General features: G+C 37.8%; 6 protein-coding genes, 1 non-coding gene and 1 pseudogene across 8 annotated transcripts in view; 5 read left to right on the top strand and 3 right to left on the bottom strand.

Annotated features, from left to right (window-relative positions):
• Positions 1-1,459, bottom strand: part of LOC105165069 (carbon catabolite repressor protein 4 homolog 6) — a gene marked incomplete in the record, with an annotated part of 8,150 nt that extends 6,691 nt beyond the window's left edge. The window contains 3 exon segments of the mRNA XM_020694223.1: positions 352-757; positions 1,010-1,121; positions 1,319-1,459. Of these exon segments, the coding sequence (XP_020549882.1) occupies positions 352-757; positions 1,010-1,087 (484 nt within the window).
• Positions 1,457-3,889, top strand: LOC105164825. Its single transcript, XM_011083611.2, has 7 exons — positions 1,457-1,599; positions 2,190-2,232; positions 2,317-2,409; positions 2,520-2,582; positions 2,773-2,868; positions 2,948-3,025; positions 3,534-3,889. The coding sequence occupies exons 1-7, from the start codon at positions 1,490-1,492 to the stop codon at positions 3,618-3,620; spliced, it is 570 nt and encodes a 189-aa protein (XP_011081913.1). The 5' UTR covers positions 1,457-1,489; the 3' UTR covers positions 3,621-3,889.
• Positions 3,845-7,964, top strand: LOC105164824 (6-hydroxynicotinate 3-monooxygenase). Its single transcript, XM_011083609.2, has 5 exons — positions 3,845-3,931; positions 4,303-5,556; positions 6,285-6,589; positions 6,682-6,892; positions 7,317-7,964. The coding sequence occupies exons 2-5, from the start codon at positions 5,308-5,310 to the stop codon at positions 7,839-7,841; spliced, it is 1,290 nt and encodes a 429-aa protein (XP_011081911.1). The 5' UTR covers positions 3,845-3,931; positions 4,303-5,307; the 3' UTR covers positions 7,842-7,964.
• On the top strand, positions 8,353-11,592 carry LOC105165068 (annotated as a pseudogene).
• On the bottom strand, positions 11,781-12,791 carry LOC105164823. Its single transcript, XM_011083608.2, has 2 exons — positions 12,283-12,791; positions 11,781-12,180 (listed from the first exon to the last, which is right to left on the bottom strand). The coding sequence occupies exons 1-2, from the start codon at positions 12,735-12,737 to the stop codon at positions 12,147-12,149; spliced, it is 489 nt and encodes a 162-aa protein (XP_011081910.1). The 5' UTR covers positions 12,738-12,791; the 3' UTR covers positions 11,781-12,146.
• LOC105164822 (protein ECERIFERUM 26-like) lies at positions 13,232-15,183 on the top strand. The gene is made up of 2 exons (XM_011083607.2): positions 13,232-13,906; positions 13,988-15,183. Exons 1-2 carry the CDS (start codon positions 13,490-13,492, stop codon positions 14,909-14,911), a joined length of 1,341 nt encoding a protein of 446 aa, XP_011081909.1. The 5' UTR covers positions 13,232-13,489; the 3' UTR covers positions 14,912-15,183.
• On the bottom strand, positions 15,268-15,339 carry TRNAG-UCC. Its single transcript has one exon. It is a non-coding gene; the product is annotated as a tRNA-Gly (tRNA).
• Positions 19,339-26,591, top strand: LOC105164820 (pleiotropic drug resistance protein 1-like). Of its 2 annotated transcripts, XM_011083606.2 has the most exons (24): positions 19,353-20,104; positions 20,228-20,348; positions 20,440-20,528; positions 20,651-20,735; positions 20,869-21,028; positions 21,115-21,191; positions 21,297-21,350; positions 21,434-21,524; positions 21,626-21,927; positions 22,026-22,307; positions 22,409-22,725; positions 22,804-22,964; positions 23,085-23,188; positions 23,276-23,432; positions 23,517-23,624; positions 23,713-23,876; positions 24,079-24,411; positions 24,509-24,799; positions 24,872-24,955; positions 25,040-25,173; positions 25,273-25,500; positions 25,596-25,767; positions 25,858-26,112; positions 26,315-26,591. In XM_011083606.2, exons 1-24 carry the CDS (start codon positions 19,779-19,781, stop codon positions 26,573-26,575), a joined length of 4,356 nt encoding a protein of 1,451 aa, XP_011081908.1. In that variant the 5' UTR covers positions 19,353-19,778; the 3' UTR covers positions 26,576-26,591. The 2 variants fall into 2 exon arrangements, with proteins under 2 accessions (XP_020550291.1, XP_011081908.1); XM_020694632.1 differs by having other exon boundaries at positions 19,339-20,104; positions 21,115-21,350.

Raw genomic sequence — 26,628 nt, 5'->3', positions numbered from 1 at the left:
CATAAAGGTATCAAGAGAAATACTTAACCCAGAAAAATTGTAGTCGACCGAGATAGTAGGCGACTTGTGAAACAAAGCAGAATTCCAAACTTGATACTAAGAAAAATAATTATGTGTGGCGTCATTCAGAATTTGATCTTTGAATCCCAAACTGAAAAGCCTGGCAATTTAGTAAGTACTACTCAAAGGAATAGGTATAAAAGTTCTAGTAAATAAACCAAAATGACATCATACAACGTTTCACAAAACATCGTCTTAATCAGCTCAAGCTTCTACTGTAACTCAAAATGTTCATAGCTAAAGATACAAAACAATAAATTCACGGAAAGACCATATGACACAAAAAATTACCACAATGACGAGGTGGCCCCGGTTTTGCATACTCCCAATCTCGATAATCCAGAGGCTTAGGGGCCCTTTGCCTGAAATGTTGCGGCCTTTGCTGTGGTCTAAACTGCTGATAATTACCAAAAGCTGGTCCCACCTGCCGTGGTTGCCCATAGGGGCGCGGCCCAGGAAGCTGCTGCGAGACAGGCGGACCTGGCCGGTACGATTGTGATCCAGGTCCATACAACTGCTGACCCGTTACATATTGAGGTGGTGGAGGAACAGCATTATAACTGGGTCGGAAACCGCGGTTGGCGTCTTGAACTGCACGGAAGTGGGAATCGCCGGACACGAATTCCCCGCGTTCCCCGCTTGCGGGACGGAATGGTCTTTCAGAGTAGCTTCTCCCATGCGGACGCCCTCCTCTGAACTGTAATAACGAAAACGTTAACTCTGAACTTGACTAATTACAACTGAATCCTCAAAATTGGAATTTACGAAAAGTTCACTAGAATTAGAACGAGTCAATTCCTAATTGGAACTTGGATGCTCAATTAGTTGATACAAAAAAAACAACGTTAGAAGAAAAGGGAAAAATTGCAGGCGAGATATTTCAGTTGCGGCGTGTGAGGTAGTCTACTTAAAATCTCGCTTGGAGAGAGTTTAGAGCTGCGGTCATTACATAGGGACGATAAGACATGCCGGCGTCGGAGATGGCAGCGACGGCGAGGGGACGGAAGGAAGGAGGGCGGCGATTCATTGAGGTCTAGCAGCTGGGATTGTGGAATTTGAAACTGAACAAAATACGTCGGTTTAATATATTTAATTAATAAACTATATATTATCATCAAAAATATATTTCAAAACAAATATTTATTTATTAAAAACAGGGAAATAATAATACTCTCCTTTTTATGAGTAAATATCTTTGTTTTAAATTATTAAATTAATTGATAAAAAAAAGACATATTACGTATAAAATTAGTACTACATGCTTAGATTCGGATTTGGTACTCCGGCAATAGTTTGAAGATTCCGCGAAAAGATTTCAAGAATCGCGGCGGCGGCGGCAACGTTATTCGCAACGCCAAAACAGCGCCACTCTTCTCTGATTCTTCCCCGCCGTGTATTGTCTCATTTGACCAGTCGACAGAAGGAAACGATGTCGTTTGCTGCGTCTCCGCTCTCCGTGCAGTTCCACGCTTCTAAGCCTCTGAGCCTACGTTTCCGAGCTTGCGCTGCCGACGTCCCGGATTTCTTTCCCCCCGAGTGGTATCTCTCGCTCTCTGTTTACGTATCATGTATGATTTTCTTGGCAGCTTGCTGTCAATAAGTAATTTTTATTGAGATTGGGAATTTGTTGATTATGTTTCAGGTGGAGATGTTCATATGGGTGCCGTAGTTGGTTATTGTATGCATATATGAATTCGTATTCGTGTTGAGACTGCTGTTAAAATAGTAATCTTTCGAATTTCCGTAACAGGAGTTAAGGATTGACTGCAGACTCCCATGCATTTTTGGACATGGATCAAAAGTTTGAAATTTGACCCGATTACTCCGTGAAGCATGGGATTATAGACTAGATTCTCATTCAGAAAGATTAAATGGGGTTTTTTCGGTTATTTCATGGATGTTTCCGTATACTTCTTTTTTAATCCTTATTGTCTGCTAAACTGAAGGACGTTAAATCCATTCTGTTTTGCGATTGCTTCACTTCAGTTAAATATGGGAAGAATGGCCCAGTGTTACTGTGTTAGTGCCATGTGTTATTAGATGTGTCCTGCCTTGCTCAGTTCTGTATTTAATTAGTTTTAGCTGACTTACATTATTGCTTAAAAGTATCTTAATCTCCATTTTTGCAGGCTTGAAACTCGTCGGAAAAGGCCTTTTGGTCCAAGATTGGGTGTAAGCTTCAAACTGGAAACTTTTTATTATATACTGCCATCTTTACAACACTGTGATGAGTTCTTTTCCTTTTCGTTGGTGTAGTTTAGTGCAGAGGAAGCTGTGAGATACCAACTTGATGCGTTGATGTTCAATGACCAACCTCGGCCTGATTATGGCATTGAAGTCATGTATAGGGTATAATTCAATTCATTGGTTTGTGGGTTTTGTTGTTTTTTTGGCTTGATTTTGATTTCTTGCTTTTCAGCTAGATATTATCATGACAGTATTGTTATGTCCTCGTACAGTTCGCGGGATTTGATCCTTTTGAGAGATCTACCTATTTTGGCCCCTTCTTTGATTTAGGCCAGGTTAGTACATCTTTAATTTTTACTTACATGTGATGTGTTTTTATTCTTTCTTTTGGTGTTAAAGATAGGTCGATCAGTAGTTGGTAAAACCACAGTGATGGCAGATGCATTTTAAACTGTACAATCATTATACCAATCTGAGTTGTTGTATGTTACTTCTGTTTCTAGTTGCTAACCGATAATGTGACAGTTCGAGAGATTTCGGCGGATCTTCCACCATTCTAGCTATCGAGTTCTACTTGGTCACCGGGAAAGAAAGATTTTGAGCAGTTTAAATGTTAAGGAGGTCAGTCAGTTCACGTTTCCATCTTAGGAACCTATGTATTTACTCATCTTTCTCCTAGTGACCAGCATATATGAAACAGAATTGCTATAAGCAGCGAGTGTGGGTACGAGGAACTCGTCCTGAAGAAGAAGAAGTATTCCAATTTACAATGGTGCAGGTTTGTTTGATTTCCCTTGATTACTAGACATGTTTTCTTCCTAGTATCTCTCTTCTATGGATATAGAATTGATTGGAAGCTCCAACTACTACAATCAGAAAGAGCTGGCATATTATCATTATGGATGTTAAGAGATGAGTTGGAATTTTCATTTGGAAACAAGGTTTCTGTGTAGGATCCCATACTGTGTTGGGGAGAGGAACTTGAGATAGAAAAAATTATCTCATCTGATGTGTATCCTAGCCCTTGGTTGTATGCATGCACTTTCCTAGCCAAAGCCTGCACAAGTGCATGATGTTTCTATGAAGTGCCTAAAAGATATGGTTCTGTCATCTGAGAGAGCTGCAAATTCTTAAAATGTATTTTTTAAGCATTTCGATCAGCTGATTAGTATCTATCCAAACTATTTCATTACTACCTATCTTTTATTTTCTTTCTCCATTTAAACTGAATATTAGTTGTGGTACACCCCTCCAAAGCATTTGCTCATAAAATTTCCTGTTTTCAGAGAGTTGGTGGTTCCTGGGATGGTTATTGGCTAACAGAATCTCTACTTCATGACGGAGATAGCTTTTCTGGTGGTGTGGCATATTGAACCATTAAGTCAGCTCCAAGTTAGCAGACCAATGTATATATCAGTTGAGCTTTGGAGCTGTGTATAACTCACATTTGCTGCTGAAGCATAAATTGCTTGACGCTAAGCTTGTGTATACTTGTATTAGGATATGGTAATAGCAACCAGAAAGCTGATTTACTTGTAAAGATTGAGACGATAGCTTCTATCTGCTTATATAAACACTGTATCCTTTTGTACAGGAACAGGATCATAAAATATAGCTGTAGATTGATTTTCTTTCTATTTAAGCTGTGAGAATACCTTCTCCAGGATTACAATCTTGCTATCTGGTGAGTGGGGGAGTGTAAGCTCTCATTTGGTCAGCAATTAAACCTTTTTCTCTGGGGTTGTGTGTGTTTTTAAAGCTCAGAATGACACAAAACTGAAACCAATTTTGCTAACTAGATATGTAAAATAGAATTGAACAGCAATGACATTGTTATACAACGAAAAACCTGTCAGGCAGATACTGTGAGATTGAAACATGGTAATCAATCACACACTGGCACCAAATGCTTATTTCTTTGTTTGAGATTGGTTAATGAACTTGGTAACAACATACCAGGCTGGTGGGGTGATATTTGTATAAATAGTTATGGATTGTATCGGTGATTTCAAATCCAAATTTCTTGTAGAGTTCATTTTTTGTCTGTACATGCAGGTACACCTAAAGCCACATTCTGCTTCAGTAAGTATCAAGCACATGATTCGACAGCTTTGTACCTAAACCACATCCAGAAATGAAATTAGTTCACATTGCACAAGAAGAGAGACTGCAAAATAATAGAAGTGGGCAGCCATATGGAACACATCACACTGCTTTATGTCCCTTTGTTGACAACATAGTGAAATAAAACTTCAACCAGACATCATGTTGCCAGTATATTTGACGAGAAGGTCAGAATGAATGAATGATGATAAGCAGGTTACTCACCAGCACCTAACCCAAGGTAAGGTGCCAGAACACCCAATGTCATTATGTATACAAGATAGCACCACCTTCCTTCTTCTCAAGGTGGCATGCAACGGATCCAACACAAATGCCACTGTCATAGGCTGAAAAAGGTCGTCTTAGGTTCAGAGATGTATGTGTTATCTCTAGCTGACCATAAATATTGCTCGATGGAATGTAAGGCGGGTCGTTATTGTGTCTATCTGGCTCGTTTTCTTCTTTTCTTTCTTTTGGGCAGTAAAACCTACAATTTCTTTCATTTTATTGACTTCTACTATAATTCATAGGGAAAACCCTGTTATGCTTATACAATGACTTGCAGCCCCAGTTTCCAACATTTGTGCTTTCATTCCGAGTTGATGGCAAAATTAACATTTTCTGTAATCAGAATTGCGCTTTCATTGTTAGCATGCCGATTATTACCGATGTTCTCGATTTACTAATCTAAAGCATTTGTGTCCTGGACGGCAAAAACAGTGGGGTTAAGATTTTAGGTGAAAAAGCAAGCAAACGCATTGAAGAAGTAAAAAGAAACAAGGCTGGAAAAATCAAAATGGTATGAAATAAAACGAAACCCAAAAAAAAGAAAAATCTTTAGAATCTTGATTCACACACGTGTAGATGATGTTTGTGCAGTCCTCAAAGAATTATTTGCGCCCTTGTCTTCTAGCTCCCACCTCAAGTCTTGAAATCAAGAACCCATAAACGCTCAGGATGAAGGCAGAGAAGAGGAAGGGGAAGGCGGTGGTGGTGGGGGGCAGCATAGCAGGATTATCCTGTGCACATGCCCTGATCGCCGCCCGGTGGGAAGTGGTGGTTCTGGAGAAAACATGCTCACCTCCGACGGGTTGCGCCACCGGTGCTGGACTCGGACTCGATCCTTTGGCACAGAACGTCATTCAGTCATGGCTCAAGCAACCCGGCATCCTTGAGCTCACCACCTTGCCACTCACGATTGATCAAGTCAGTGAACGAAGCTTTCAAGAATTTACTTAATGGAGAAGTGGACGATTCTCATATTTTTCATGAAATTCTTGGTTTAGTTTACTCGTAGTAGGACTATTAGAAGGATTTGTATAGGAGATAAGATAGGGGAATTAATCAAGTATCCATTTTTGTTTGGCTGCTATAGTAATTTTAACTTATCATGCCAATTAATTACTGCTGTAGAAATTTATAGGTATGTCAAATTTGTGTCTGAATCTAAAAGTTCATTATCTTGCAATTTCTGTGTGAATTAGTGCCGATTGTGATATTATTGGGCAATGTTTAGCCTCTTTTTCCAGTACACATGCTGAAAAATGAAAAGAACAAGAAACAAAGATGGACTGGGAGAGAGTATAGCTAATCTAATTTCACTATGAACTGATTAAGTCTATCCTGCTTAAATTCAGGGTTGCATTTTGTACTGATGTGTAAGCTTAATAATTTGATACTTCATTTACTATGCATGCTTTGTCTTATTGTTGATATATACCCGTTTAATTAGTATATCCATATTGATATATAGTTGATTGGGGTTTGCATTAGAGCTTTAGCTCCGTGAAAATAAATTTTTCTAGTTATCAGTACATGCCATGTCTGGATCTTATTAGCTTTTACTGTTTCCTTCATTTCATCAAAGTAAACTGTTGGAATGATTTCAAGTGGGAAATTCATTTGTTTCTGCCTGGAATTTTTGTTCATTATAGAACCAGGCAACAGGTGGGGAGAAGAAGACCAACTGGATGCTCACAAGAGATGAGAACTTCAATTTTAGAGCAGCATACTGGTCTGATCTGCATAGACTTCTATACAGTGCATTACCACCAGAGATCGTTCGCTGGGGACATATATTCCTCTCCTTTTCCGTTTCTGATGACAAAACTTATGTGAAAGTAAAGAGTAGAACTTTTCAAACTGGTGATATAGTTGAAGAAGTTGGCAATTTGCTTATTGCGGCTGATGGTTGTCTCTCTTCAATACGTCAGCATTTCTTTCCTGACCTTAAATTGAGGTTAGTGAGCTAAACTGACCGATACCGTGGTTGTTTTAGTAAACTGAAACTTAGGATTTTGTTTCTTGAAATAAAATACACATTTTTGTTAGATATTCAGGTTATTGTGCATGGAGAGGGGTGCTTAATTTCTCAGACAATGAGAACTGGGAAACCATTCTAGCACTTAAGAAGGCTTTCCCTGACCTTGGGAAATGCTTATATTTTGACCTTGGTTCAGGAACTCACACTGTGTTTTATGAGCTGTTAAGCAAAAGGATAAACTGGATTTGGTATGTTAATCAACCAGAACCACAACTTAAGGTATATTCTAACTTCAATCTACATTTCTGAATGATTTCTGTTTGAGTACTACCACCAAAACATGATATTGAAATGTTATTCGTAATGTATTATTCTTTTGTTCAAGCAAGGGCTGTAGGATTATAAATTTCACAATTTTCATAGAAGAGCCCTGCTTCTATAAAAACTTCTGGACAACTGAGACAGGGAGCTAAATAGTTAAGCTCGAGTGAAATACAATAGTGATATATTGTAGGTTTGAAATGATTTCATTATCCCTCTCTTTTATTTTTTATCTCCTGAATCTGGCTTCTTGATGATGATCGTGTTACACCATCACTTTCTACTACTCGTTCTTTTGTTCATGGGTACAAATTGTATGATTTACATATTGTACTTGGTAGATTTGTCCCAAGTGTAAGGTATCTTTTGGTGGTCAAATCAGGGAAACTCAGTAACCTTGAAAGTTAGCGATGAGATGATTAGAACCATGCACGAAGCAGCAGAGAAGGTCTGGTTACCTGAATTGGTGAAAGTAATACGAGAAACAAAAGAGCCATTCTTGAATGTCATATACGACAGTGAGCCTCTAGAGAGAATTGTTTGGGACAATGTCGTTTTGATTGGAGATGCAGCTCATCCAACTACTCCTCATGGTTTGAGAAGCACAAACATGTCCATACTGGATGCTTCAGTCCTGGGAAAATGTCTTGAGAAATGGGGAGTCGAAAATCTAAACTCCGCTCTCAAAGAGTATCAATCTACTCGTCTGCCAGTCACCTCAAAGCAGGTTCTATTTTCACGAAGACTGGGGTGTATCAAGCAAGGTCTAGTCCTTCCTGATCGTGAGTCCTTTGATCCAATTATAGCAAGCCAAAACGATTGCGAGGAGCTGCAGCAAAAGAACATGCCTTTTCTACACGACATTCCTTCTATACTGGGTAACAGTATGCTACCATTGGAGCATTGACCTACCGTTCTTGTGGACCGTTGTTATGATATTTGTCTTTTATGTAACTTGAAGTGGTATGAGTTATGTAATTCAGATACAATCTAGAAGCAATAACATAAGGATCAACTGCAGAATGGATAATCAAGCTGTGAGATAAAGCATAAGTTTTCTTAGTTCAAGTGTTTACGAGCTAAAGCAATCATAGCTCTTTGAAAAGGTTTTAAAGTTCTAAAAAAGATTGAAATTATACTTTATGAAATAAATTCCAGATAATGCATGTCACTATCACTTGATTTAGGACTGAAATAAATACAATAATGATAGAATTATCAATGAATAATTAATCAAGCAAAAAGATTTCCGTGAAATGAAATCATAGAGCTCGTCTGCTACCTGCCAAAATCTTCACATGCTATTATGCCACAACCCTCATTTTAAACTCAGACTAATTTTATAATTGGATCAATGTGTGAACAGTTCAATGAGAATGCAGCCATATGGTAATTCCTGATGTGCACTCTTCCACTAAGTGTTCTTGGTTTTTATAGATTCCAACCTTTCTCAAGAGTCAAAACACACAGAAAAACAGTGTTTGCACAGAGATGAAGAAAACAGGAAGGCAGGCAAAGCAGTGGTTGTGGGAGGCAGCATAGCAGGGATTTCTTGTGCATACGCCCTGATTACTGCTGGGTGGGAGGTGGTGGTGCTGGAGAAGACATGCTCTCCTCCAAATAGTTGTGCCACTGGTGCTGGGCTTGGACTTGAAACGGTATCTCTGAAACTCATCGAGCCGTGGATAAAACAATCTGAACTCCTCCAAAGGATCATTCTGCCCATGACTATTGAGCACGTAAGTTACGTTTCTCCATTCAGGACTGCAGAAACTGCGTGCATCAAAATGGACAAGGAAACTTTATGACGTGGTTTTTTTACGGTTTTGATGAGTAGTTAAAGTGAAATGTTATTCGTTGAGAAATGAAAAATTATGTTGGTCATGGTCTAAATGATAATACTGGAATTCTTGGTGGTAAATGTGATGAAGAAGTTTGATACTTGAGGGGAATATTTATCTTTTTAATTAGGACTCGTGTGCCTATAAAACAATTGATTTTATAAAATGAAAAAATAATTTTTAGCCACTAAGCTTCTTTCTCGTATGATTCAACATTTACAGTAGTCTGCAACTATACGTCTTATCCCAGAAAGGAGAGTCACTATTGTCCATCAAAAGATTCGAATATAAACAGCTAAGTTTATTTTGGAAAAATTGAAATTAGACCTTAATCAATCACTTGAAAAAGAATTGAAGCAAATAAGTTTTCTGCGTCATACCATTACTTGAATATAGGAACAAGCAACAGATGGTTAGAAGAAAATTACACGGACGCTGACCAGAAACCAGACTTTCAATTTTAGAGCAGTTCACTGGCTGATCTCCATAGCACTCTCTACTACTCCTTACCACCAGAGGTTTCTTTGGGAACATTTGTGTCTCTCCTTTGGCATTTCCGACAATAAAACTTGAGTAAAAGTGCGAGCTGAAGTGCTCCAAACTGATGAAACAGTCGAGTTAGTTGGTGATTTGCTTGTTGCTGCTGATGGTTGCATCTCTTTCTATACGCAAATACTTCCGAACTTTAAACTGAGGTTTGTAACTAACTCACTGCTTTTTGTGTGTTTTTGTTCTGAAACAAGTTTTGGGTTTCCAGCGTTTTGTTGCCTGAAAGGATACGTCTCGTAGATGTTCAGGTTATTGCGCATGGAAAGGGGTCTTTGATTTTTCGGACAATGAGAAGTCAGAAACCACACTGGCGGGCAATGAGAAGTCAGAAACCACACTGGCACTCAAGAACGCACACCCTGATCTTGGGAACTGTAACTATTTTGACATAGGTTCAGAAGGTCATGCCATCTTTTACGAGTTAATCAACCAAAGAATCAACTGGATCTGGTATCTTAATCAACAAGAGCCAGACTTTAAGGTATACATATTTTCTACTCTTACATTCGTGGTTCAAATTGAGGTATCTTAGTCGAAAACCTGATGTATTGAAGCTTGTAAAGATTCAGTTCACTCCCAAAATAGATAATAACTGAACATAAAGAGTTTAGTCCATGTTTTTACTTTGATGATTGAACTCAGGGAAACTCAGTTACCACAAATGTTAGCAACTCCATGATTGAGAAGATGTATGAAGCAGCAGAGGTCTGGATACCTGAACTGGTTAAAGTAATGCGTGAAACCAAAGAGCCTTTCTTGAATGCCATATATGATAGTGAGAGATTAAATCAATTCTATTGGGACAATGCGGTTTTGATTGGAGATGCAGCTCACTCCATAAGTCCTCATGGTGCAAGAAGCACAAACATGTCGATTCTGGATGTTACCATCTTGGGCAAAAGCCTTGAGAAATAGGGCATCGAGAACCTGAGCTCAGCCCTTAAAGAACATCAGTCTACAAGACTGCCGGTGGCCTCAGAGCAAGTTCTGTTCTCACGATGACTGGGGGGGTATAAAGCAACGCTTACAAATCCCTGATCAGGGGCTCTTTGATCCCATGGCAGCAAGTCAAGAGGAAAGCAAAGTACTGCAGCTAAGGAACATCCCCTACTTTTCTGATATTCCATCCATATTGAAGTGACAGTGTATACCACTTCCTTCCAGCTTTTGCCATTATATGTACTGAGAATCAGACCCCTTTTCAGTAATTGTATGTGTTGTCTGAATTTGATGATATTGTATGTTGATATTGAAACACACAACATCTAATATATTCAAACTTATACACATCCTACAATTGTTCTATTTCCTAGTAACCATTCCTTTTCGTCTAATCTTTCTTAATACCTGCAAGCCTTAAAAACACAGAGCATAACCAAACAGACGGACAAAATATCAAATTTCAAAGAATATAATATGCATCACATGAATAGGAAATTCCTATAACCCTGAACAAGATTTATTTATACCTATCATCATGAATCAAGTGATATTCTATCATATCAAGAGTTCAACTTTTGAAACAATGTTTCTCGAAACCCTACATTAGAGTACTTCAAGAGCAAGAGTGAACATGAGACCCGTTGAAACCGATTCAAATCGGATCCGGGGTCACCTCTCATCTCCATTCCTCCATTCCCTGATAGCCAAAGATCTCTGCGTGGACGCATATACATAAGCAAGCGAACTATTTGACCCAAGTTTCGGATCAAAGTAAGCGGATCACATACCGGATTCACGCAAATATCCTTGGCTACAGTGTTAAAAGAAGAGGAGTGAAGATCGGAGGAGTCCGGGGCGATGCGGATCGGTTTCAGCAGATTCAGGCTCCCTCTGGTTCTTCGTGCTACACTGCAGATGAAGACGGGCCCTTCACTGCCGTTCCGCTATATAAAGAACTGGAGTTGTCAGGTGGGGCGGCCATTTGCCTGCTGTAACTTTTATACGGTTCTTAGTTTTTCGTGCTGAAGACGCATAGTTCCTTTTGACAAGTGTTGTATCCATTTCTTCATTTCTAGTTTTGCTTCAAATTGGTCCGAAATTGTCTGTGAATTGCAAGCTAATGAATTCTAGATTCTGAAACACACACACACACACAAACAGCTTTATTTCTCTTATTTTGTTATTCTTTTATTTTGTATTTCTTTTTATTGAAGCTTTCATTAACATCAAGAATTGGATAGGATGCTTGAAAAAATTCAAATGATTTCTACATGGATTAGCTTTCCTTTTTCCTCCTCATGGTATACAATTTTGTGATTTTTTCTTTATTATTTTGTTTGCAAAAGTTTGCACATATGCAGTATAAGTTCTTAAGACTTCATTCTTTACTTTCGACCTGATCTCGTCTTGCTTATTACATAGTTAAAGTAATACTGGTACAATGATTATGTAACTCCAGGATATGCACACAAGTTTTAAGTCCTCCTACAGCATAGTTGTCTGGTTGCTCTGACTTACAGTTCTTTGTCACATTGTATAAATGGATTTTCACACAATTAACTCTAAATAGAAGTGCACCGGAATAACAAGCACAAACGAAAATACGGCCATTTCAGGCGTACAACACAGAGAAATAACACCAAATTAGCTGAACCCATAGCCGATACGATATCAGGGGCTTCTTGGTGTACACTTGCTACTACATTTGCATAAACCATTCACCGTTGCTAGACCGTGCTTCATTCACGTGTAGGCTTGTAGCTCCATTATTAATCCATATGCTTTATTTAATGCCGTTGGAATATAGAAAGAAAACGGCATACAGAACTCTGAAGGTGATGAACTACATATATATATATAGTCTTCTGTAGGCCAACCTTTCAGTTAAGAAACAGGACCATATTCCAGCTTCGCCTAAGAAGAACAAAATAGCTAAATCAATATGAATATTAACTGCAGTAGTTACATCAAAATTTGGACTAAAAGAGTATTGAAAAAGTTGGGAAGCTGTAATACTTGATCAGCCTACAGAAGGTGGGAAATCTGATGCTGATGCCTTTGATGTCAACAAGGCCGTTGTCGTCCAGATAGCCAAGGATTTTTGCGTACTTCTTGATATGAGATGGATATAGGGTCGCCCCGGTGTAGACTCCACTGACGAAAATCATCAGGTGAGCAGTTTGTTCGGGCCCTGAGTCCTCACAGCACAACTTTGTAGTCTTCAAGAATTTCACTTCACCAGCTTTAACCCTGATGATTTTCCTGTATTTATCAGGCCGCGCTGGTGGGAGGAAAACCCTGAGTTCCATCTCGACATTCGACTTGTTCACAAAAACACAACAGTTAGCTCCCATAATTTTCTCCTGAGTAAAGTTGGAGTGAAAAATGAATCTTGGAGAGACCTCATAAAAATGCAACTTACAATACATAAGAAGAAGGTTAATTTTAAGTCTACAAGAAAGGACAAACATGAAAATGACGTTGATTCAATATTATAGCAAGATAGGAGCTTTGAGCTTTTCTCATATGCATCATCTGAGAAACTGAGAAGGAACACAATGAAAGCCCCTTCTTTGTATTATTCTTTGTCGTTCTTAGAGCTGGCTCGATTCTTTCTAGAGGTGAAAATGACTCATTTCCTAGACATTGTCCCGTAGCACGTAGCAGGTAAAGAGTAAAGTTGACATTTTTGGACTAACTATAAGCTTATTGACACACAACAAACAGCATTTCTGAGACGGGGTATATAGACAGAATGTATCATAAATATTAGTGTTAATTACGTCGGATTTCCAGAATAAGTTAATAATCTACAAAAAAATTCAAAACAACTTATAAACAGCCAAGGCTGAGTGAATTAAGAAGTTTTTTTGGAACCCAATATTTATATATTGTTCGACTTCATAAAAGAATAAGAAGTAGTTTAAGTCAGCAACGGAGAAGTATATCTATGAGGCAGAAGAGATGTTTTGGCAGGCAACTTCACCTAAATTGGTTGGAAAAGCTAAAATCAGTTGTGGCAATTGCTCTTATCAAAAGCTTTTGACTCAATGAAACAAAAGTCTGGCATGCTACCTAACTGACAATAAGTCATGAGAAATTCATTTCCCAGCAATTATGGGATGGGTTTTTCCCCTCCCCCCACGAATAAAGAACCGACAAATGCTGCATATACTGATACAAACTCAATATCACACCAGATACCACTAAAAAGTTCTGTTCAATGGCTGAAGTTTCATTTATCTGTAAACGAACGGTGAGCAGCACTAAACCAGTGCAAGCTGGACAATTCAGCCCTCTATCAATTCTTGATCGAGTAATGGAACATAATCATCTTCGTGTAGTGTTCTATTATAGTCTTCAAACAAGGAGAAGGGCTGGAGAACTGACTAAGAAGCTTAGAGAATCGATATCTGCTATGCTATCTGCTTTTCCAGTAGTTACAGGACGACTGTTGAGGACGTCAGAAGGAGACTGGACGATCAAATGCAACGATTCAGGGGTAAGAATGGTAGAAGCAAGAGTGGAAGGGACCATTGACGAGTGGCTGAAGAATGTGGATAGAGAAAAAGAGCTCAAGCTAGTTCACTGGGAGGACATGTTTCACAGGCCATACTTCTGGTCTACCTTTTATGTTCAGGTATGGAAGAATTAGCATACAGAGAAATGCTTTTTGATTGAATACCAATTGGACTTCTCTTTGAATTCACTTTATTTCCAGATCACTGAATTTGAGGGTGGTGGACTAGCAATAGGTTTGAGCTGCACACATCTACTCTCTGATCCTACTTGCGCGGCCATGATGATCAAAGCATGGGCTGATGTGACGCTGCATGGTGAGATTATAGCTCCACCTTTCTTCCACCCCTTGCCACCTCCAAGAACAGGAAAAAAGAACAGAAACTTTCACTCGATCAACCACTATAAATCAGCTAAAGAAAATTCAGTTCAAGCATCCGAAACAAAACAAACGACTATTACACTAAATTTCAATCAACAAATGGTAAAAATTTGCATTGCCATGGCTAGAGCTACAAATGCACATAACTCTGAACAGAGCCTGACCCCATTTGAAGCCCTGGCTGCTCTATTCTGGACACGTATCAGCAAGGTAAAGGGAATGAAGAGTGCCTTAGTCGACATGTCTTTATGTTTGGACGTGCGGAAAGTGCTAGGCTTGGAGAAGGGCTTCTTTGGGAACTGCATGGTTTATAACAGGGTGAAGGGAGATGGAATACAAGAAACTGACCTATCTAGAGCTGCCGGTTTTATCAAAGAAGCGGTTTCAAAGACAGATAGAGATGAGGTTATGGACTTGATTGAGTGGTTGGAACAAGAAAACTGGGAAAAGAATCCTTCATGCATGAATGGTTCATGTTTGATATGTGCCAATTTGGAGAACGTGGACTCATATTCTGCAATCTTTGAGGAGAATTCAAGCCCACTTCGTGTGTCGTACTATATTGAGCCAGTGGCTGGAGCAGGGCAGATACTTATCCTTCCATCACCAGGAGGCGACGGGGCATGCAGTAGAGTGGTCTCGGTCACACTTCCAGAAGTTGAAGCTGAAAAGCTTCTTGAAGATGGATTGATTAAGCAATTTGGTCCAACCATTTGGATGGGGTTGAACAGAAACCTCTCTTAGATGGAATGAGGTAAGGACCAAAGAGGTCGAAATTCTTCGGTATGAAGTAATTTGCAACGAAATGAAGTGATGTTTATGTGCATCAAACTGATACAATTAATGTCCATAAAGTGTGAAGTAAGCCAAGAACTAGTACTAGAGATGAGATGCTTGATTGAGTTCCTGCTGTAGTTTCACTTTCATGAGCAGAGAGATAAACAAATAAGCTCAAACATTTGCACTAGTTAATTCTTTTCAGAGGCATTAAAATCATTGCTTAGTCTCGGATATATATTCTTTTCTCATGTAGGATATGATAAAAAAAAAACACTGGGCAAAATGTTCGAAACTTCAGATCAAAAAACAGAAAAACAAAATGCGTTTGCCGGGAGTCGAACCCGGGTCTATTGCTTGGAAGGCAATTATCCTAACCGTTGGACTACAAACGCTCTCTTGCTATTGCCAAAGAAATCCAAATAATAAATAGAATATATCAACTTCATTTATTTTTTTATTACGACAGTTGTTTTCTCGTGTGGGTTGTTGGTTTCAAGTGGTTCATTTTCATTTTTTACTGCTTAAGAATTTGGAAATGGCAGCAGCCCAACTCCTACTGAAATGTTCTGTGCCATATTTCCAATTTTTATAGGGCTACAACTGAAGATGCCATTCTCAAGTGCTCAACTCCAATTTTGTCATTTTATACTACAATTTCTAAATCTAATATCTATAAAATGCCTATATATTTTGAGTTAAATTACTCTGTATCCGAACACATTTTTATTTCTAAACACCTATATACTTATATTTAAAAATAAACAATTCAAATATATTCTCAATTCTCGTACAAAAAAATCAAACACTCGTTTGAAAATGAAATCACAACCAAATGGGTAGGTAATGCCAATTGGGTTGGGTTGTAGTGCTGACTCCTTACTGCATCAGAGAAGGCCCACAACTTGATGCAACTACCTACTTCTATTTAGTTTATTAGATACTATTGATCATGATATGATTGTTGTAATAGTATTTATAGCAGGGATGTTGTTTTCATTACACAGTAGGTATTGTCTACTGTAATAGTAGGTGTTTGTTAATTTAGTTTATTCGATACTATTGATCAGGATATGATTGTTTTAATAGTCTTTGTTAGATATTGATATTCGACATGAATGATTATTATCGATTTATTTTAATTAATAATAGTTCATCGCTCTTACTTCAAATTAAAAAAAAAATTATGCTAATGCAAATAAAAAAGAAAAGAAAGAAAAGGAATCTTATGCTAATTACCTCAAATTATGCCTGAATAATCCAATAATTAGCAAGAACAATTAGCATATTCCATGATTCTATCTCATGTTCATTTGTTGCTAATGCTAATGACAAATTAAGCTTAATTAGACAAATCATTAATCAGGTAGTACAGTTTATGATGATCTCAACTATATATAAAATTCGGCAATTAATAGGAGTAGTATCAGTTAATAAGATTCCTCCTTGAGTCAGGACACGTAAACCTAACCCTATACAATATTCTTCTTACAAATTCTGTCCAATCTTCGCCCACCTTTCATTTAATCAAATGAATAGAGTTGAGCCCTAAAATTTTAATTCCATGATATCATTTAATATATTTAAATTTACATGACTAAATCAATACATCAATAATTTAAAACGACGAATACGTTAAAATAAGATAATAATAATAATAAAATTATTATAGAAATTGACATGTACCCAGATTCGTGGAACTCGAATTCACAACATATTAATTATAAGACAACAACCTTATCAATCGAACAAGACCCATTGATCTTGCAAGTTAGCTAAGAAGAACGTGTTAGTTACAATTCATTACGCAGTCAAGAACCCTATGTAGATTGTGGTGATTAAGGTTTGATGTATCAAATATATTCCTCCAAAATCGAAAGAAATTGCGTGGAGCAAAATCAGCATTGAAAAAGATTATGAATATCTTGTCTGGCTTCATAATAATAAATAAAAAATTTCAAAATGTCAGCTAAATTATAAATAAACTTATATAAAATAAAATCTGACTTGTAGGAATCCCATAACTTTTATACCATACCAAATAACTGCTGACTTGTAGGAATCCCATAACTTTTATACCATACCACGGTTTCAGACAAGGTATTGGGATAACTGCGGGTTCGATTTGCAATTAGAGAAAGTTTTGGGAATCCCAACCCAAAGCCAGATGCCTTTTGCAATTACGGAAAATCTTGGGAATCCCGGTGGGGCAATTATTTTATTTATTATTATTATTATTATACTATAAGTATAAATAATTTATTAGTTTTTAGTAATTGAAATGAGAAATAAAAAAGTCAAAGGTAAATTGAGAAGAGGTGTGTAGTGTACTGTAACGTAGGTGCACATGCACATGCACACATAATTAAGAGGGATGCGTGTACCCAAAATTAAAACTATTTTAAATTATTATTTATGATATTTAAGTTGACTTTGAACCGACAAATCTTCTTAGGATTCAATGGGATTTAGTACACACTAGGGTTTGTAGTGGAGGGTTGAGATCATGATCATGATCACGATCATGATTATGATCATGATGATCATGCATGGATCCAGATGATTACCCCCCATCTCACCAGATATAATTAATATCGGGTTCATGCTTGTCGTGTTTATAATTAACGACTCATAATCTTCCCACTCTCTTGCATGATTTGCATCATTCTTGAAATGCTAATTATGAGACTGTTTTTTTTTTTTAACGAATCGATTAAAGTTACATTATAATTTAATAATTAATAACTGTACCGATTAACATATCAACAATCAATATTATATATATATGTAAAAATTAATAATTATTATTAAAATAACTCAGTAATTATTATTATAATACACCAACAGTCGTATATATATTAATAGGATTTGACTCCATAATTATAATGTTTATGAAATTTTAATTTTATTAATTAAATTAAATTTTATTATAATATTTTATACATAAATTCAAAGAAGAAAAAGAAAAAAAAATTGACATGTAACTTCTAGAAGGGAGACAGACCCAGCTTGCATGAAGCTAACATTAATGTATTTGACTAAATACCTTTGACAATACTTCCTTTCTACCTTGTTTTTTTTAATCGTACTAATGAATTATTATTAATTAAAATAAATCGATTACAATTATTTTTATTAATTATCAATATCTAATAAAGATAATTACAACATTATTCAATAATATTAAATAAATTAAATTTAAACAATGCTTACTATACAGTAAAATAACATTTTACTTATATAATGAACTTCAACTTTATCAATTAAATTAAATCTATTTTCCAGACAATTTGACCTATTTCTATAATTCTTTTTATGTTTCTTCCCCCAATAAATTCATATTCGAGGTGGAGAAGATTCTTTACGACTAGAGGACAATTGTGATGTAGGGTTCGGGGTTAAGACAACAATAAAAAAAAATTCAAATAATTTCATATTGGAATTAATTTAAAATTCATCAATTTTTAGCGAAACATAATTCTTATTTGGAACGAATAAATTTGAAATATTTTGAATTTAAAAGTACCAAACGAATTCAAAGTTTCGTTAGTAGAGATTTTTTTTACTAATAACAGCAAATAATAATTCACCTCGATACATTAAATAATACCTCATTCGACCAATATATCAATATAGCTAGCAACGATAAATAAATTATAATAACACACATAAAATGAGACAAATAACGGAACAGAGATTTAAATCAGATGTTTCCGCGTAAAACCAGATTAGTCAAAAGGAAATTTATAACATAAAGTATGATTATTAGTACAATTATCCAAAAGTGAGGGACCTTTCAGCAATATCCCGAATTCCAAGGGGCGTGTAATGGAAATCTCCCCATACTATAATTGTGAACCCGTGTCAAAAACTGTGGCAAAAGAAGGGTGTAAGTGCAAAAACGTAAGCCATGATGAATGAGAGGCTTCAGCAAAATATTCACACCATTTTGATTGAAGGATGTGATGTCATTTCAAGCAGGAAGGAAATGCGGTCTCTAGCTCTCAATCAATATGCTGCATATGCTTATTCTTGGGCAGACAGAAATAAGAAATCCACACACCATGTGACACACTCTTATTTTATACATCCAGTTGGCTTTTATTTTAAATATGATTGCTCACAAATTCAGATTAGTTTTCTAATATTCAACACACAACATATCCCCCACGGATTCTGTGACACTGAGATTTTTGCATCATTTGAGGGGGGAGAGGACAGCCACAATCCTATAGTTTTTGAACCAACGAGGAAAGAGGATCAGTCCAGGAAAGCAACAACATCTTGTTGGTTCTATGTCTACCTGACTTTACTATTTGAGACGGAAACAAGTGGTCCGTCTCGAAAGATAGATTTTTGCTTCAATAATCAATGATTTACTTGAACACAAAGTGAGCTGTAAGTGGGATTAATGAATGTTGATGAATTGTAAACAAAGCAAGGTAGAGGGTGGAGAAAAGAAAAAAGGATTAGGTGAAATGGGAATCTATGAAGAAAGCTAGAAGCTGTCAAGTAGTGGAGACAGATGATGATTCTGAAGGCAACAACTAACTGTCATAAAAGGCGAAAACGTTTGGCATCATGAGCATTTTCAAGACATAGCTCACAGCACGTACTAAAATAGTATATGTCATGTTTATGAGTTTCCATGAAGTTTAGCATACGTGTTTGGAAAAATTACTATTTTATTGTGAATAATTAATGTATACAATTTGCCATATCACTACCTATAAAAGGATCCCAGGACAGAGACAGAGCAGCAAATAGCTGTTTCAGCTTCGTTTCGGTGGTGTGGAAGTTGTCCAGTGCAGCTTCAGGGGAGTTTGATGAAGTAATGATGGAAGGTGGTGACATATTCAGAGTTAGTAGCGCACGCTTAAGTAGTTCAAATATATGGAGGAACACTGGGATGGAAGCGTTTTCGAGGTCTTCTAGGGAGGCTGACGATGAAGAGGCATTGAAGTGGGCGGCGCTGGAGAAACTTCCGACAAATCTTCGTATAAGGAGAGGCATATTTACAGAAGAAGAGGGTAAAACACGAGAAATCGATATAAAGAATCTTGGACTTGTTGAAAGAAAGAATCTTGTAGAAAGGCTGCTGAGAATTGCAGAGGAAGGCAATGAGAAGTTTTTGCTGAAGCTCAAGGAACGTATTCAGAGGTAATTTCAAGAAGAGATGTGCTGAATTCTGTTCATCTCATTCTTGGGGATGTTTTCTGCATTAGGATATCAACTTTGATGCATAATGTTGTTAGTTTACACTTCTTCTGAAATTTGATCCAGGGTCGGTCTTGATTTTCCGACAATTGAAGTCCGATATGAGCACTTGAATGTTGATGCAGAAGCATATGTTGGCAGCAGAGCTCTGCCTACTGTGTTCAACTTTACTGTTAATATCTTGGAGGTGATTCAGTTCATTCAGACATATTACCATCAAAACAATGTTGGCCTGAATATCTGACCTTTCTGTCTCTATTTGCTTTAATTATGTACAGGGTTTCTTGAGTTATCTTCATGTTCTTCCAAGTAGGAAGAAACCACTACCAATTCTGCATGATGTCAGTGGAATCATCAAACCTGGCAGGTGAGCAGACAGTTTTGTTAGCTCTTGTACTTAAATCCAACCCTTTGTACCTGTTATTCCTCTGTTAGTTGTTCCAAGCTTTAGTTGATCTTTTCCTTCAACAAGATCACTCCTGTTTGCAGAATGACGCTGCTTTTAGGGCCGCCATGCTCCGGAAAAACCACATTGCTGTTAGCCTTGGCTGGAAAACTGGATCCAGAGTTAAAAGTAAGGAAACAGATCTCCCAGTTACAAATGTTGATGATCTGAAGCAGTATCCTAAGAAATATAATGTTGAACTGGAAAGATAAGAAAACGACTTCCACCTCTAAATTTTATGCACTTGTACTGAGTTCCACAGGTATCTGGAAGAGTAACATACAATGGTCATGAGATGGAAGAGTTTGTACCACAAAGGACATCAGCATACATTAGTCAGAATGATCTGCATATAGGAGAATTGACAGTTAGAGAAACACTGGCTTTTTCGGCAAGATGTCAAGGAGTTGGAGCTCGTTATGGTCAGTAAGAATTTCACTTTCTTCTAAATCATATGTTGCAATCATACAGATTAGTATATATTAATTGCTCTTTTTGAAATTTTCAGAAATGCTGGCCGAGTTGTCAAGAAGAGAGAAGGAAGCAAACATTAAGCCAGACCCTGATCTTGATATTTTCATGAAGGTTATGATTAGCTTAAGGGAAAAGTTCTTATCATGCTTGTTATCAGCCATAAATTGTATTTCACAGACGACTCATCATATATCTTCTTGGTCTTTCATCCTACAGGCAGCATCAATTGAAGGGCAGGACGCAAGTGTCGTCACAGATTACATAATCAAGGTAACAAGTTATAAAATACCGTCCTCTTGCCTCAAAGATGTACGTCAAATCACTTTGATATCTTCAGTAACTTCCGTTCACAGATTTTGGGGCTTGAGGTCTGTGCTGATACTTTAGTTGGTGATGAAATGGTGAGAGGAATTTCTGGAGGGCAACGGAAGAGATTGACGACAGGTAGTATTATTTCACTGGGAGCTATATTTTTTCACCTTAATGATCCATCAGAATATGTAAAGACTTGGGGACTTGATGAATTTAATTGTAATGTATGTCAGGGGAAATGCTGGTTGGGCCAGCAAGAGCGCTATTTATGGATGAGATATCGACTGGTTTGGATAGTTCAACAACTTTCCAGATAGTGAATTCAATAAGGCAATCCATCCACATTTTACAAGGAACTGCTGTAATCTCACTCCTGCAGCCTGCACCAGAGACGTATAACTTATTTGATGACATAATCCTTTTATCAGATGGAGAGATTGTATATCAAGGTCCCCGTGAACACGTACTAGAATTCTTTGAATTTATGGGTTTCAGATGTCCTGAGAGAAAAGGAGTAGCAGACTTTTTGCAAGAAGTAAACCTTATGTGCTTTCCATCATTTCCTTTTACTTTCTCAGACAGCCTTAAAGAAATTGGAAATGATTGGAACTTCTTTGCCGTTGGAAATTTTAGGTGACGTCAAAGAAAGATCAAGAGCAGTATCGGATACACAAAGATGAGCCTTACAGTTATGTGTCTTCCAAGGAGTTTTCTGAAGCATTTCAGTCATTCCATGTCGGGCGGAAGCTTGGTGATGAGCTTGCTGTTCCTTTTGACAAGGAAAAGAGCCATCGTGATGCCCTTACCACTGTTAAATACGGCGTTAGCAAGAAGGAACTTCTAAAAGCCTGTGTAGCTAGAGAATTTCTGCTGATGAAGAGGAATTCGTTCGTCTATATATTCAAATTGATACAAGTAAGTGGATGTAGAAGTGTTATTAGACATCAATCATAATTGCAAATATCTATGTCTGAGTGTTTGGTTTGAGCATAATCAATGTTCTTTACCCTTTGCAGCTTATCCTTATGGGTAGCATATCAATGACAGTATTTCTGCGCACTGAGATGCCTAAGAATACAGTAACTGATGGTGGAATTTACATGGGTGCTCTCTTTTATGCCCTTATAATGATTATGTTCAACGGATTCTCAGAGCTAGCTCTCAGCATTCTCAAACTTCCGGTTTTTTACAAGCAACGCGACCTTCTGTTTTTTCCTCCATGGGCATATTCTCTACCAGCATGGATCCTTAAAATTCCCATCACACTTGTTGAAGTTGCCATTTGGGTGGGACTGACTTATTATCCCACTGGATATGATTCTGATGCTGGAAGGTAAATTCTTTGTACTTCACTAATATGTTTATATAAAATGTATGCAGATTCTTAGTCTCTCAGTTCTTCCGATTGCAGATTTTTCAAACAATTGCTTCTGCTTATAGTCATCAATCAAATGGCTGGCGGACTGTTCCGTTTGGTGGGTGCACTAGGAAGAAACATCATAGTTGCAAATACATTTGGATCATGTGCATTACTCACAGTTCTTGTCTTAGGTGGATTCATTTTATCACGAGGTATTGAAACAATATATTTAGAGAAATCCATACATAGCATACTAAGACCTTATATCACACTGGATGCTTTACTCCTCGTGTTGATCAAAATTTGATAAGCTATACCTACTTCTCTATCAGATAATATTAAAAGTTGGTGGATATGGGGTTACTGGTTCTCACCCTTGATGTACGGGCAGAATGCCATTGCGGTGAATGAATTTCTTGGAAAGAGTTGGAGCCATGTAAGAATCTTCTGTATATTTTGGAGTTTATGGAGGACAAGGCGATGATCTAAGCAAATTAACATCAATGAAACATATGGTTTACAGATTCCTCCTGGCGCAACGGAACCAGTTGGTGTGTCAATCTTAAAGGCTCGAGGGATTTTCCCAGAAGCACGTTGGTACTGGATTGGTCTAGGAGCAATTATTGGATATGCATTTCTATTCAATTTCCTAGTGACATTGGCTCTAACTTATCTCAACCGTATGTGTTCTTTTCAACATGTTCATATGATTCAGTCATATTATTTTTAGATCAAAATGAGAAAAGTTGGCATATCGAATGCAGCATTGGGGAAACCACAAGCTATTCTATCAGAAGAAACATTAGCAGAGAGGACTGCAAGCAAAAGAATCGAGCCTATTGAACTGTCATCCAGAGGAAAGAGAACCTCTGGTAAGTAATTCACTTTGTATGGTGCTATGGGTAATTTACAATTAATCCAAAGTAGTTAGAACTAATTCAAATGATAACATATTTGCAGGGAGGGAAGATGATGTCCAGAGGAGTGTATCAGCAAGATCTATGTCATCAAGAGTGGGCAGCATCAGTAATGCCGATCCAAGTAGGAAGAGAGGAATGATTTTACCCTTTGAACCTCTTTCGATGACATTTGATGATATCCATTATGCAGTAGATATGCCACAGGTAACTTCTTTTTCCCCTGAGAATTTAAGTTCACCTGATAGAAGTGCCAAATGAGCAACCTCCATATAATTTAGGATTTCACATTAGTTCTTGCTTCTCCATGTTTCTGTGTTTCCCCTCAGTTATTGTCTCCACATAGTGCAATAATAATCTACTTATACTGGTTAGATTGTACCTATCTAAATCACGTTTATGCTCACAGGAAATGAAGGCTCATGGCATACAAGAGGAGAGACTAGAGCTTTTGAAAGGTGTCAGTGGTGCTTTCAGGCCAGGAGTTTTGACAGCCCTGATGGGTATTAGTGGGGCAGGAAAGACTACGCTAATGGATGTCTTGTCAGGTCGGAAAACAGGAGGATATATTGATGGGAGAATCACAATATCAGGGTACCCAAAGAAGCAAGAAACCTTTGCACGTATAGCAGGATACTGTGAGCAAACTGACATTCACTCACCTCATGTTACAGTTTATGAGTCCCTGCAGTTTTCTGCTTGGCTTCGCTTGCCTCCTGAAGTTGACGCTGCAACACGAACGGTGCTTTCTGCTTGTTAAATATATTCTTGAAATTATTACGGAAAAAAATGATACAGAAGTTTTACTGACCCCAGACCAATAAATGAACTACATACAGATGTTCATAGAAGAGGTTATGGAACTTGTTGAGCTTACTCCATTGAGGGATGCACTCGTAGGCTTGCCCGGTGTGGACGGTCTCTCCACTGAGCAGCGGAAGAGGCTAACTATTGCAGTCGAACTTGTGGCCAATCCTTCTATTATATTCATGGACGAGCCAACTTCAGGACTTGATGCTAGAGCAGCTGCAATTGTAATGAGAACAGTGAGAAACACGGTGGACACAGGTCGAACTGTGGTTTGCACCATTCATCAACCAAGCATTGACATTTTTGATGCTTTTGATGAGGTACGTATCTGGCCGACATTCTTTGATCTGTCTTCTATACCATACCAAGTAAAGAGCTATAAATAAATGCAGCTACTACTACTCAAACGAGGAGGTGAAGAGATATACGTGGGTCCTTTAGGCCGGCATTCTTCTCAGCTCATCAAATTCTTTGAGGTAAGATAATTATTAAAAGGTGTATTTGAGCTGCCACACTATCCTCAGTAACAATAATATGCTTTTATATTGGCCTATCCACAGGGGATCGATGGAATCAGTAAAATCAAGGATGGCTATAATCCAGCTACGTGGATGCTGGAAGTAACTTCAGAAGCACAAGAAGCAGCTCTTGGCGTTAATTTTGCTGAAGTATACAGAAACTCAGAACTTTACAGGTAATACTAGAAAATATGTGATAAATCTATCATCATGCAAATGTCAGCAAAACCACACAGGGGCTGACTTATTTTCAACCTCCTTGATGAATAATTCAGGAGAAACAAAGCACTGATCAAGGAACTCAGCACACCTGCCCCAGGTTCAAAAGATCTATACTTCCAAACGCATTATTCTCAATCTTTCTGGACACAATGCATGGCTTGCCTATGGAAACAACATTGGTCATACTGGAGAAACCCCCCATACACTGCAGTCAGACTGCTGTTTACAACATTCATAGCCATAATGTTTGGAACTATTTTTTGGGATCTTGGCTCCAAAAGGTTTGTATATGGATCGGAACCAAAATCAACTGCAGTCTTGCAAAATATTTTACTGAACTGATAATCCCTCAATATGTTCATATGCATGATTGCAGGAAAAAGCAGCAAGATATATTTAATGCAATGGGTTCCATGTATGCTGCTGTTCTGTTTCTTGGAGTACAGAATGCTACATCAGTTCAACCAGTTGTTGCCATCGAGAGAACGGTCTTCTACAGAGAAAGAGCAGCAGGGATGTATTCAGCTCTGCCATATGCATTTGGACAGGTAATATCACTAATCCATGCAAGAACATCTTGAAAAGCTATAATGAATATGTAATAACGTAGCATTGTCATCAATTTACTTGTTCTGCAGGCTGTGGTTGAACTCCCTAACCTTCTCATTCAGACACTCGTGTACGGTGTCATCGTGTATGCAATGATCGGATTCGAGTGGACCGTTGCCAAGTTCCTTTGGTACCTTTTCTTCATGTATTTCACCTTGTTGTACTTCACATTGTACGGAATGATGACAGTGGCCGTAACTCCAAACCACAACATAGCCGCCATAGTTTCATCAGCATTCTATGCATTATGGAACCTTTTCTCCGGATTCATCATTCCCAAGACAGTAAGTATCCTCATGCAAAACCATGTTCCATATTTCACTTCACATACGCACACCACGTATATAAAATCCACACGACTTATATATCACATACACATGATGTGAATGTGGCATCTGCAACAGAACATCACCCCTCAAATGCATGTATCAGTAACAGAGATTCATGGGCTTAAACAAAAATCATTTTTCTTGCATTTGGTGACAGAGAATCCCAGTGTGGTGGAGATGGTACTATTACGTTTGTCCCATTTCTTGGACACTATATGGATTGGTTGCCTCACAATTTGGAGACATAAAAGCTCAGCTGGATGATAATGATCAAACAGTTGAAGAATTTGTAAGAAACTATTTCGGGTTCAGACATGACTTCGTGGGGTATGTCGCTGTAATCATCGCTGGAATAGCTGTGCTCTTCGCCTTCATTTTTGCCTTCTCCATCAGAGTCTTTAACTTCCAGAAAAGATAGAATCACAACCCCCCCCCCCCCCCCAATTTGGATTAAAAAATCCCAACAAATGA

Source organism: Sesamum indicum, linkage group LG6 (assembly GCF_000512975.1).
Source record: "Sesamum indicum cultivar Zhongzhi No. 13 linkage group LG6, S_indicum_v1.0, whole genome shotgun sequence".
NCBI classification, from domain to species: Eukaryota; Viridiplantae; Streptophyta; class Magnoliopsida; order Lamiales; family Pedaliaceae; genus Sesamum; species Sesamum indicum.
The sequence above is the reverse complement of the archived record's forward strand: the minus strand, read 5'-3'. Positions and strand labels throughout refer to the sequence as shown.

Bases quoted from the DNA above. Each gene is read 5' to 3' on its own strand.
- LOC105164825 (XM_011083611.2), top strand. From the start codon at position 1,490: ATGTCGTTTGCTGCGTCTCCGCTCTCCGTGCAGTTCCACGCTTCTAAG. The intron at 1,600-2,189 runs GTATCTCTCGCT...CCATTTTTGCAG, and splicing joins GATTTCTTTCCCCCCGAGTG to GCTTGAAACTCGTCGGAAAA. The intron at 2,583-2,772 runs GTTAGTACATCT...ATAATGTGACAG, and splicing joins CCTTCTTTGATTTAGGCCAG to TTCGAGAGATTTCGGCGGAT.
- LOC105164824 (XM_011083609.2), top strand. From the start codon at position 5,308: ATGAAGGCAGAGAAGAGGAAGGGGAAGGCGGTGGTGGTGGGGGGCAGC. The intron at 5,557-6,284 runs GTCAGTGAACGA...TGTTCATTATAG, and splicing joins TGCCACTCACGATTGATCAA to AACCAGGCAACAGGTGGGGA. The intron at 6,893-7,316 runs GTATATTCTAAC...TGGTCAAATCAG, and splicing joins AACCAGAACCACAACTTAAG to GGAAACTCAGTAACCTTGAA.
- LOC105164823 (XM_011083608.2), bottom strand. From the start codon at position 12,737: ATGTTTGTCCTTTCTTGTAGACTTAAAATTAACCTTCTTCTTATGTAT. The intron at 12,181-12,282 runs GTATTACAGCTT...TGTTCTTCTTAG, and splicing joins ACCTTCTGTAGGCTGATCAA to GCGAAGCTGGAATATGGTCC.
- LOC105164822 (XM_011083607.2), top strand. From the start codon at position 13,490: ATGGCTGAAGTTTCATTTATCTGTAAACGAACGGTGAGCAGCACTAAA. The intron at 13,907-13,987 runs GTATGGAAGAAT...CTTTATTTCCAG, and splicing joins GGTCTACCTTTTATGTTCAG to ATCACTGAATTTGAGGGTGG.
- LOC105164820 (XM_020694632.1), top strand. From the start codon at position 19,779: ATGATGGAAGGTGGTGACATATTCAGAGTTAGTAGCGCACGCTTAAGT. The intron at 25,174-25,272 runs GTAATACTAGAA...TGAATAATTCAG, and splicing joins AGAAACTCAGAACTTTACAG to GAGAAACAAAGCACTGATCA. The intron at 25,501-25,595 runs GTTTGTATATGG...GCATGATTGCAG, and splicing joins TGGGATCTTGGCTCCAAAAG to GAAAAAGCAGCAAGATATAT.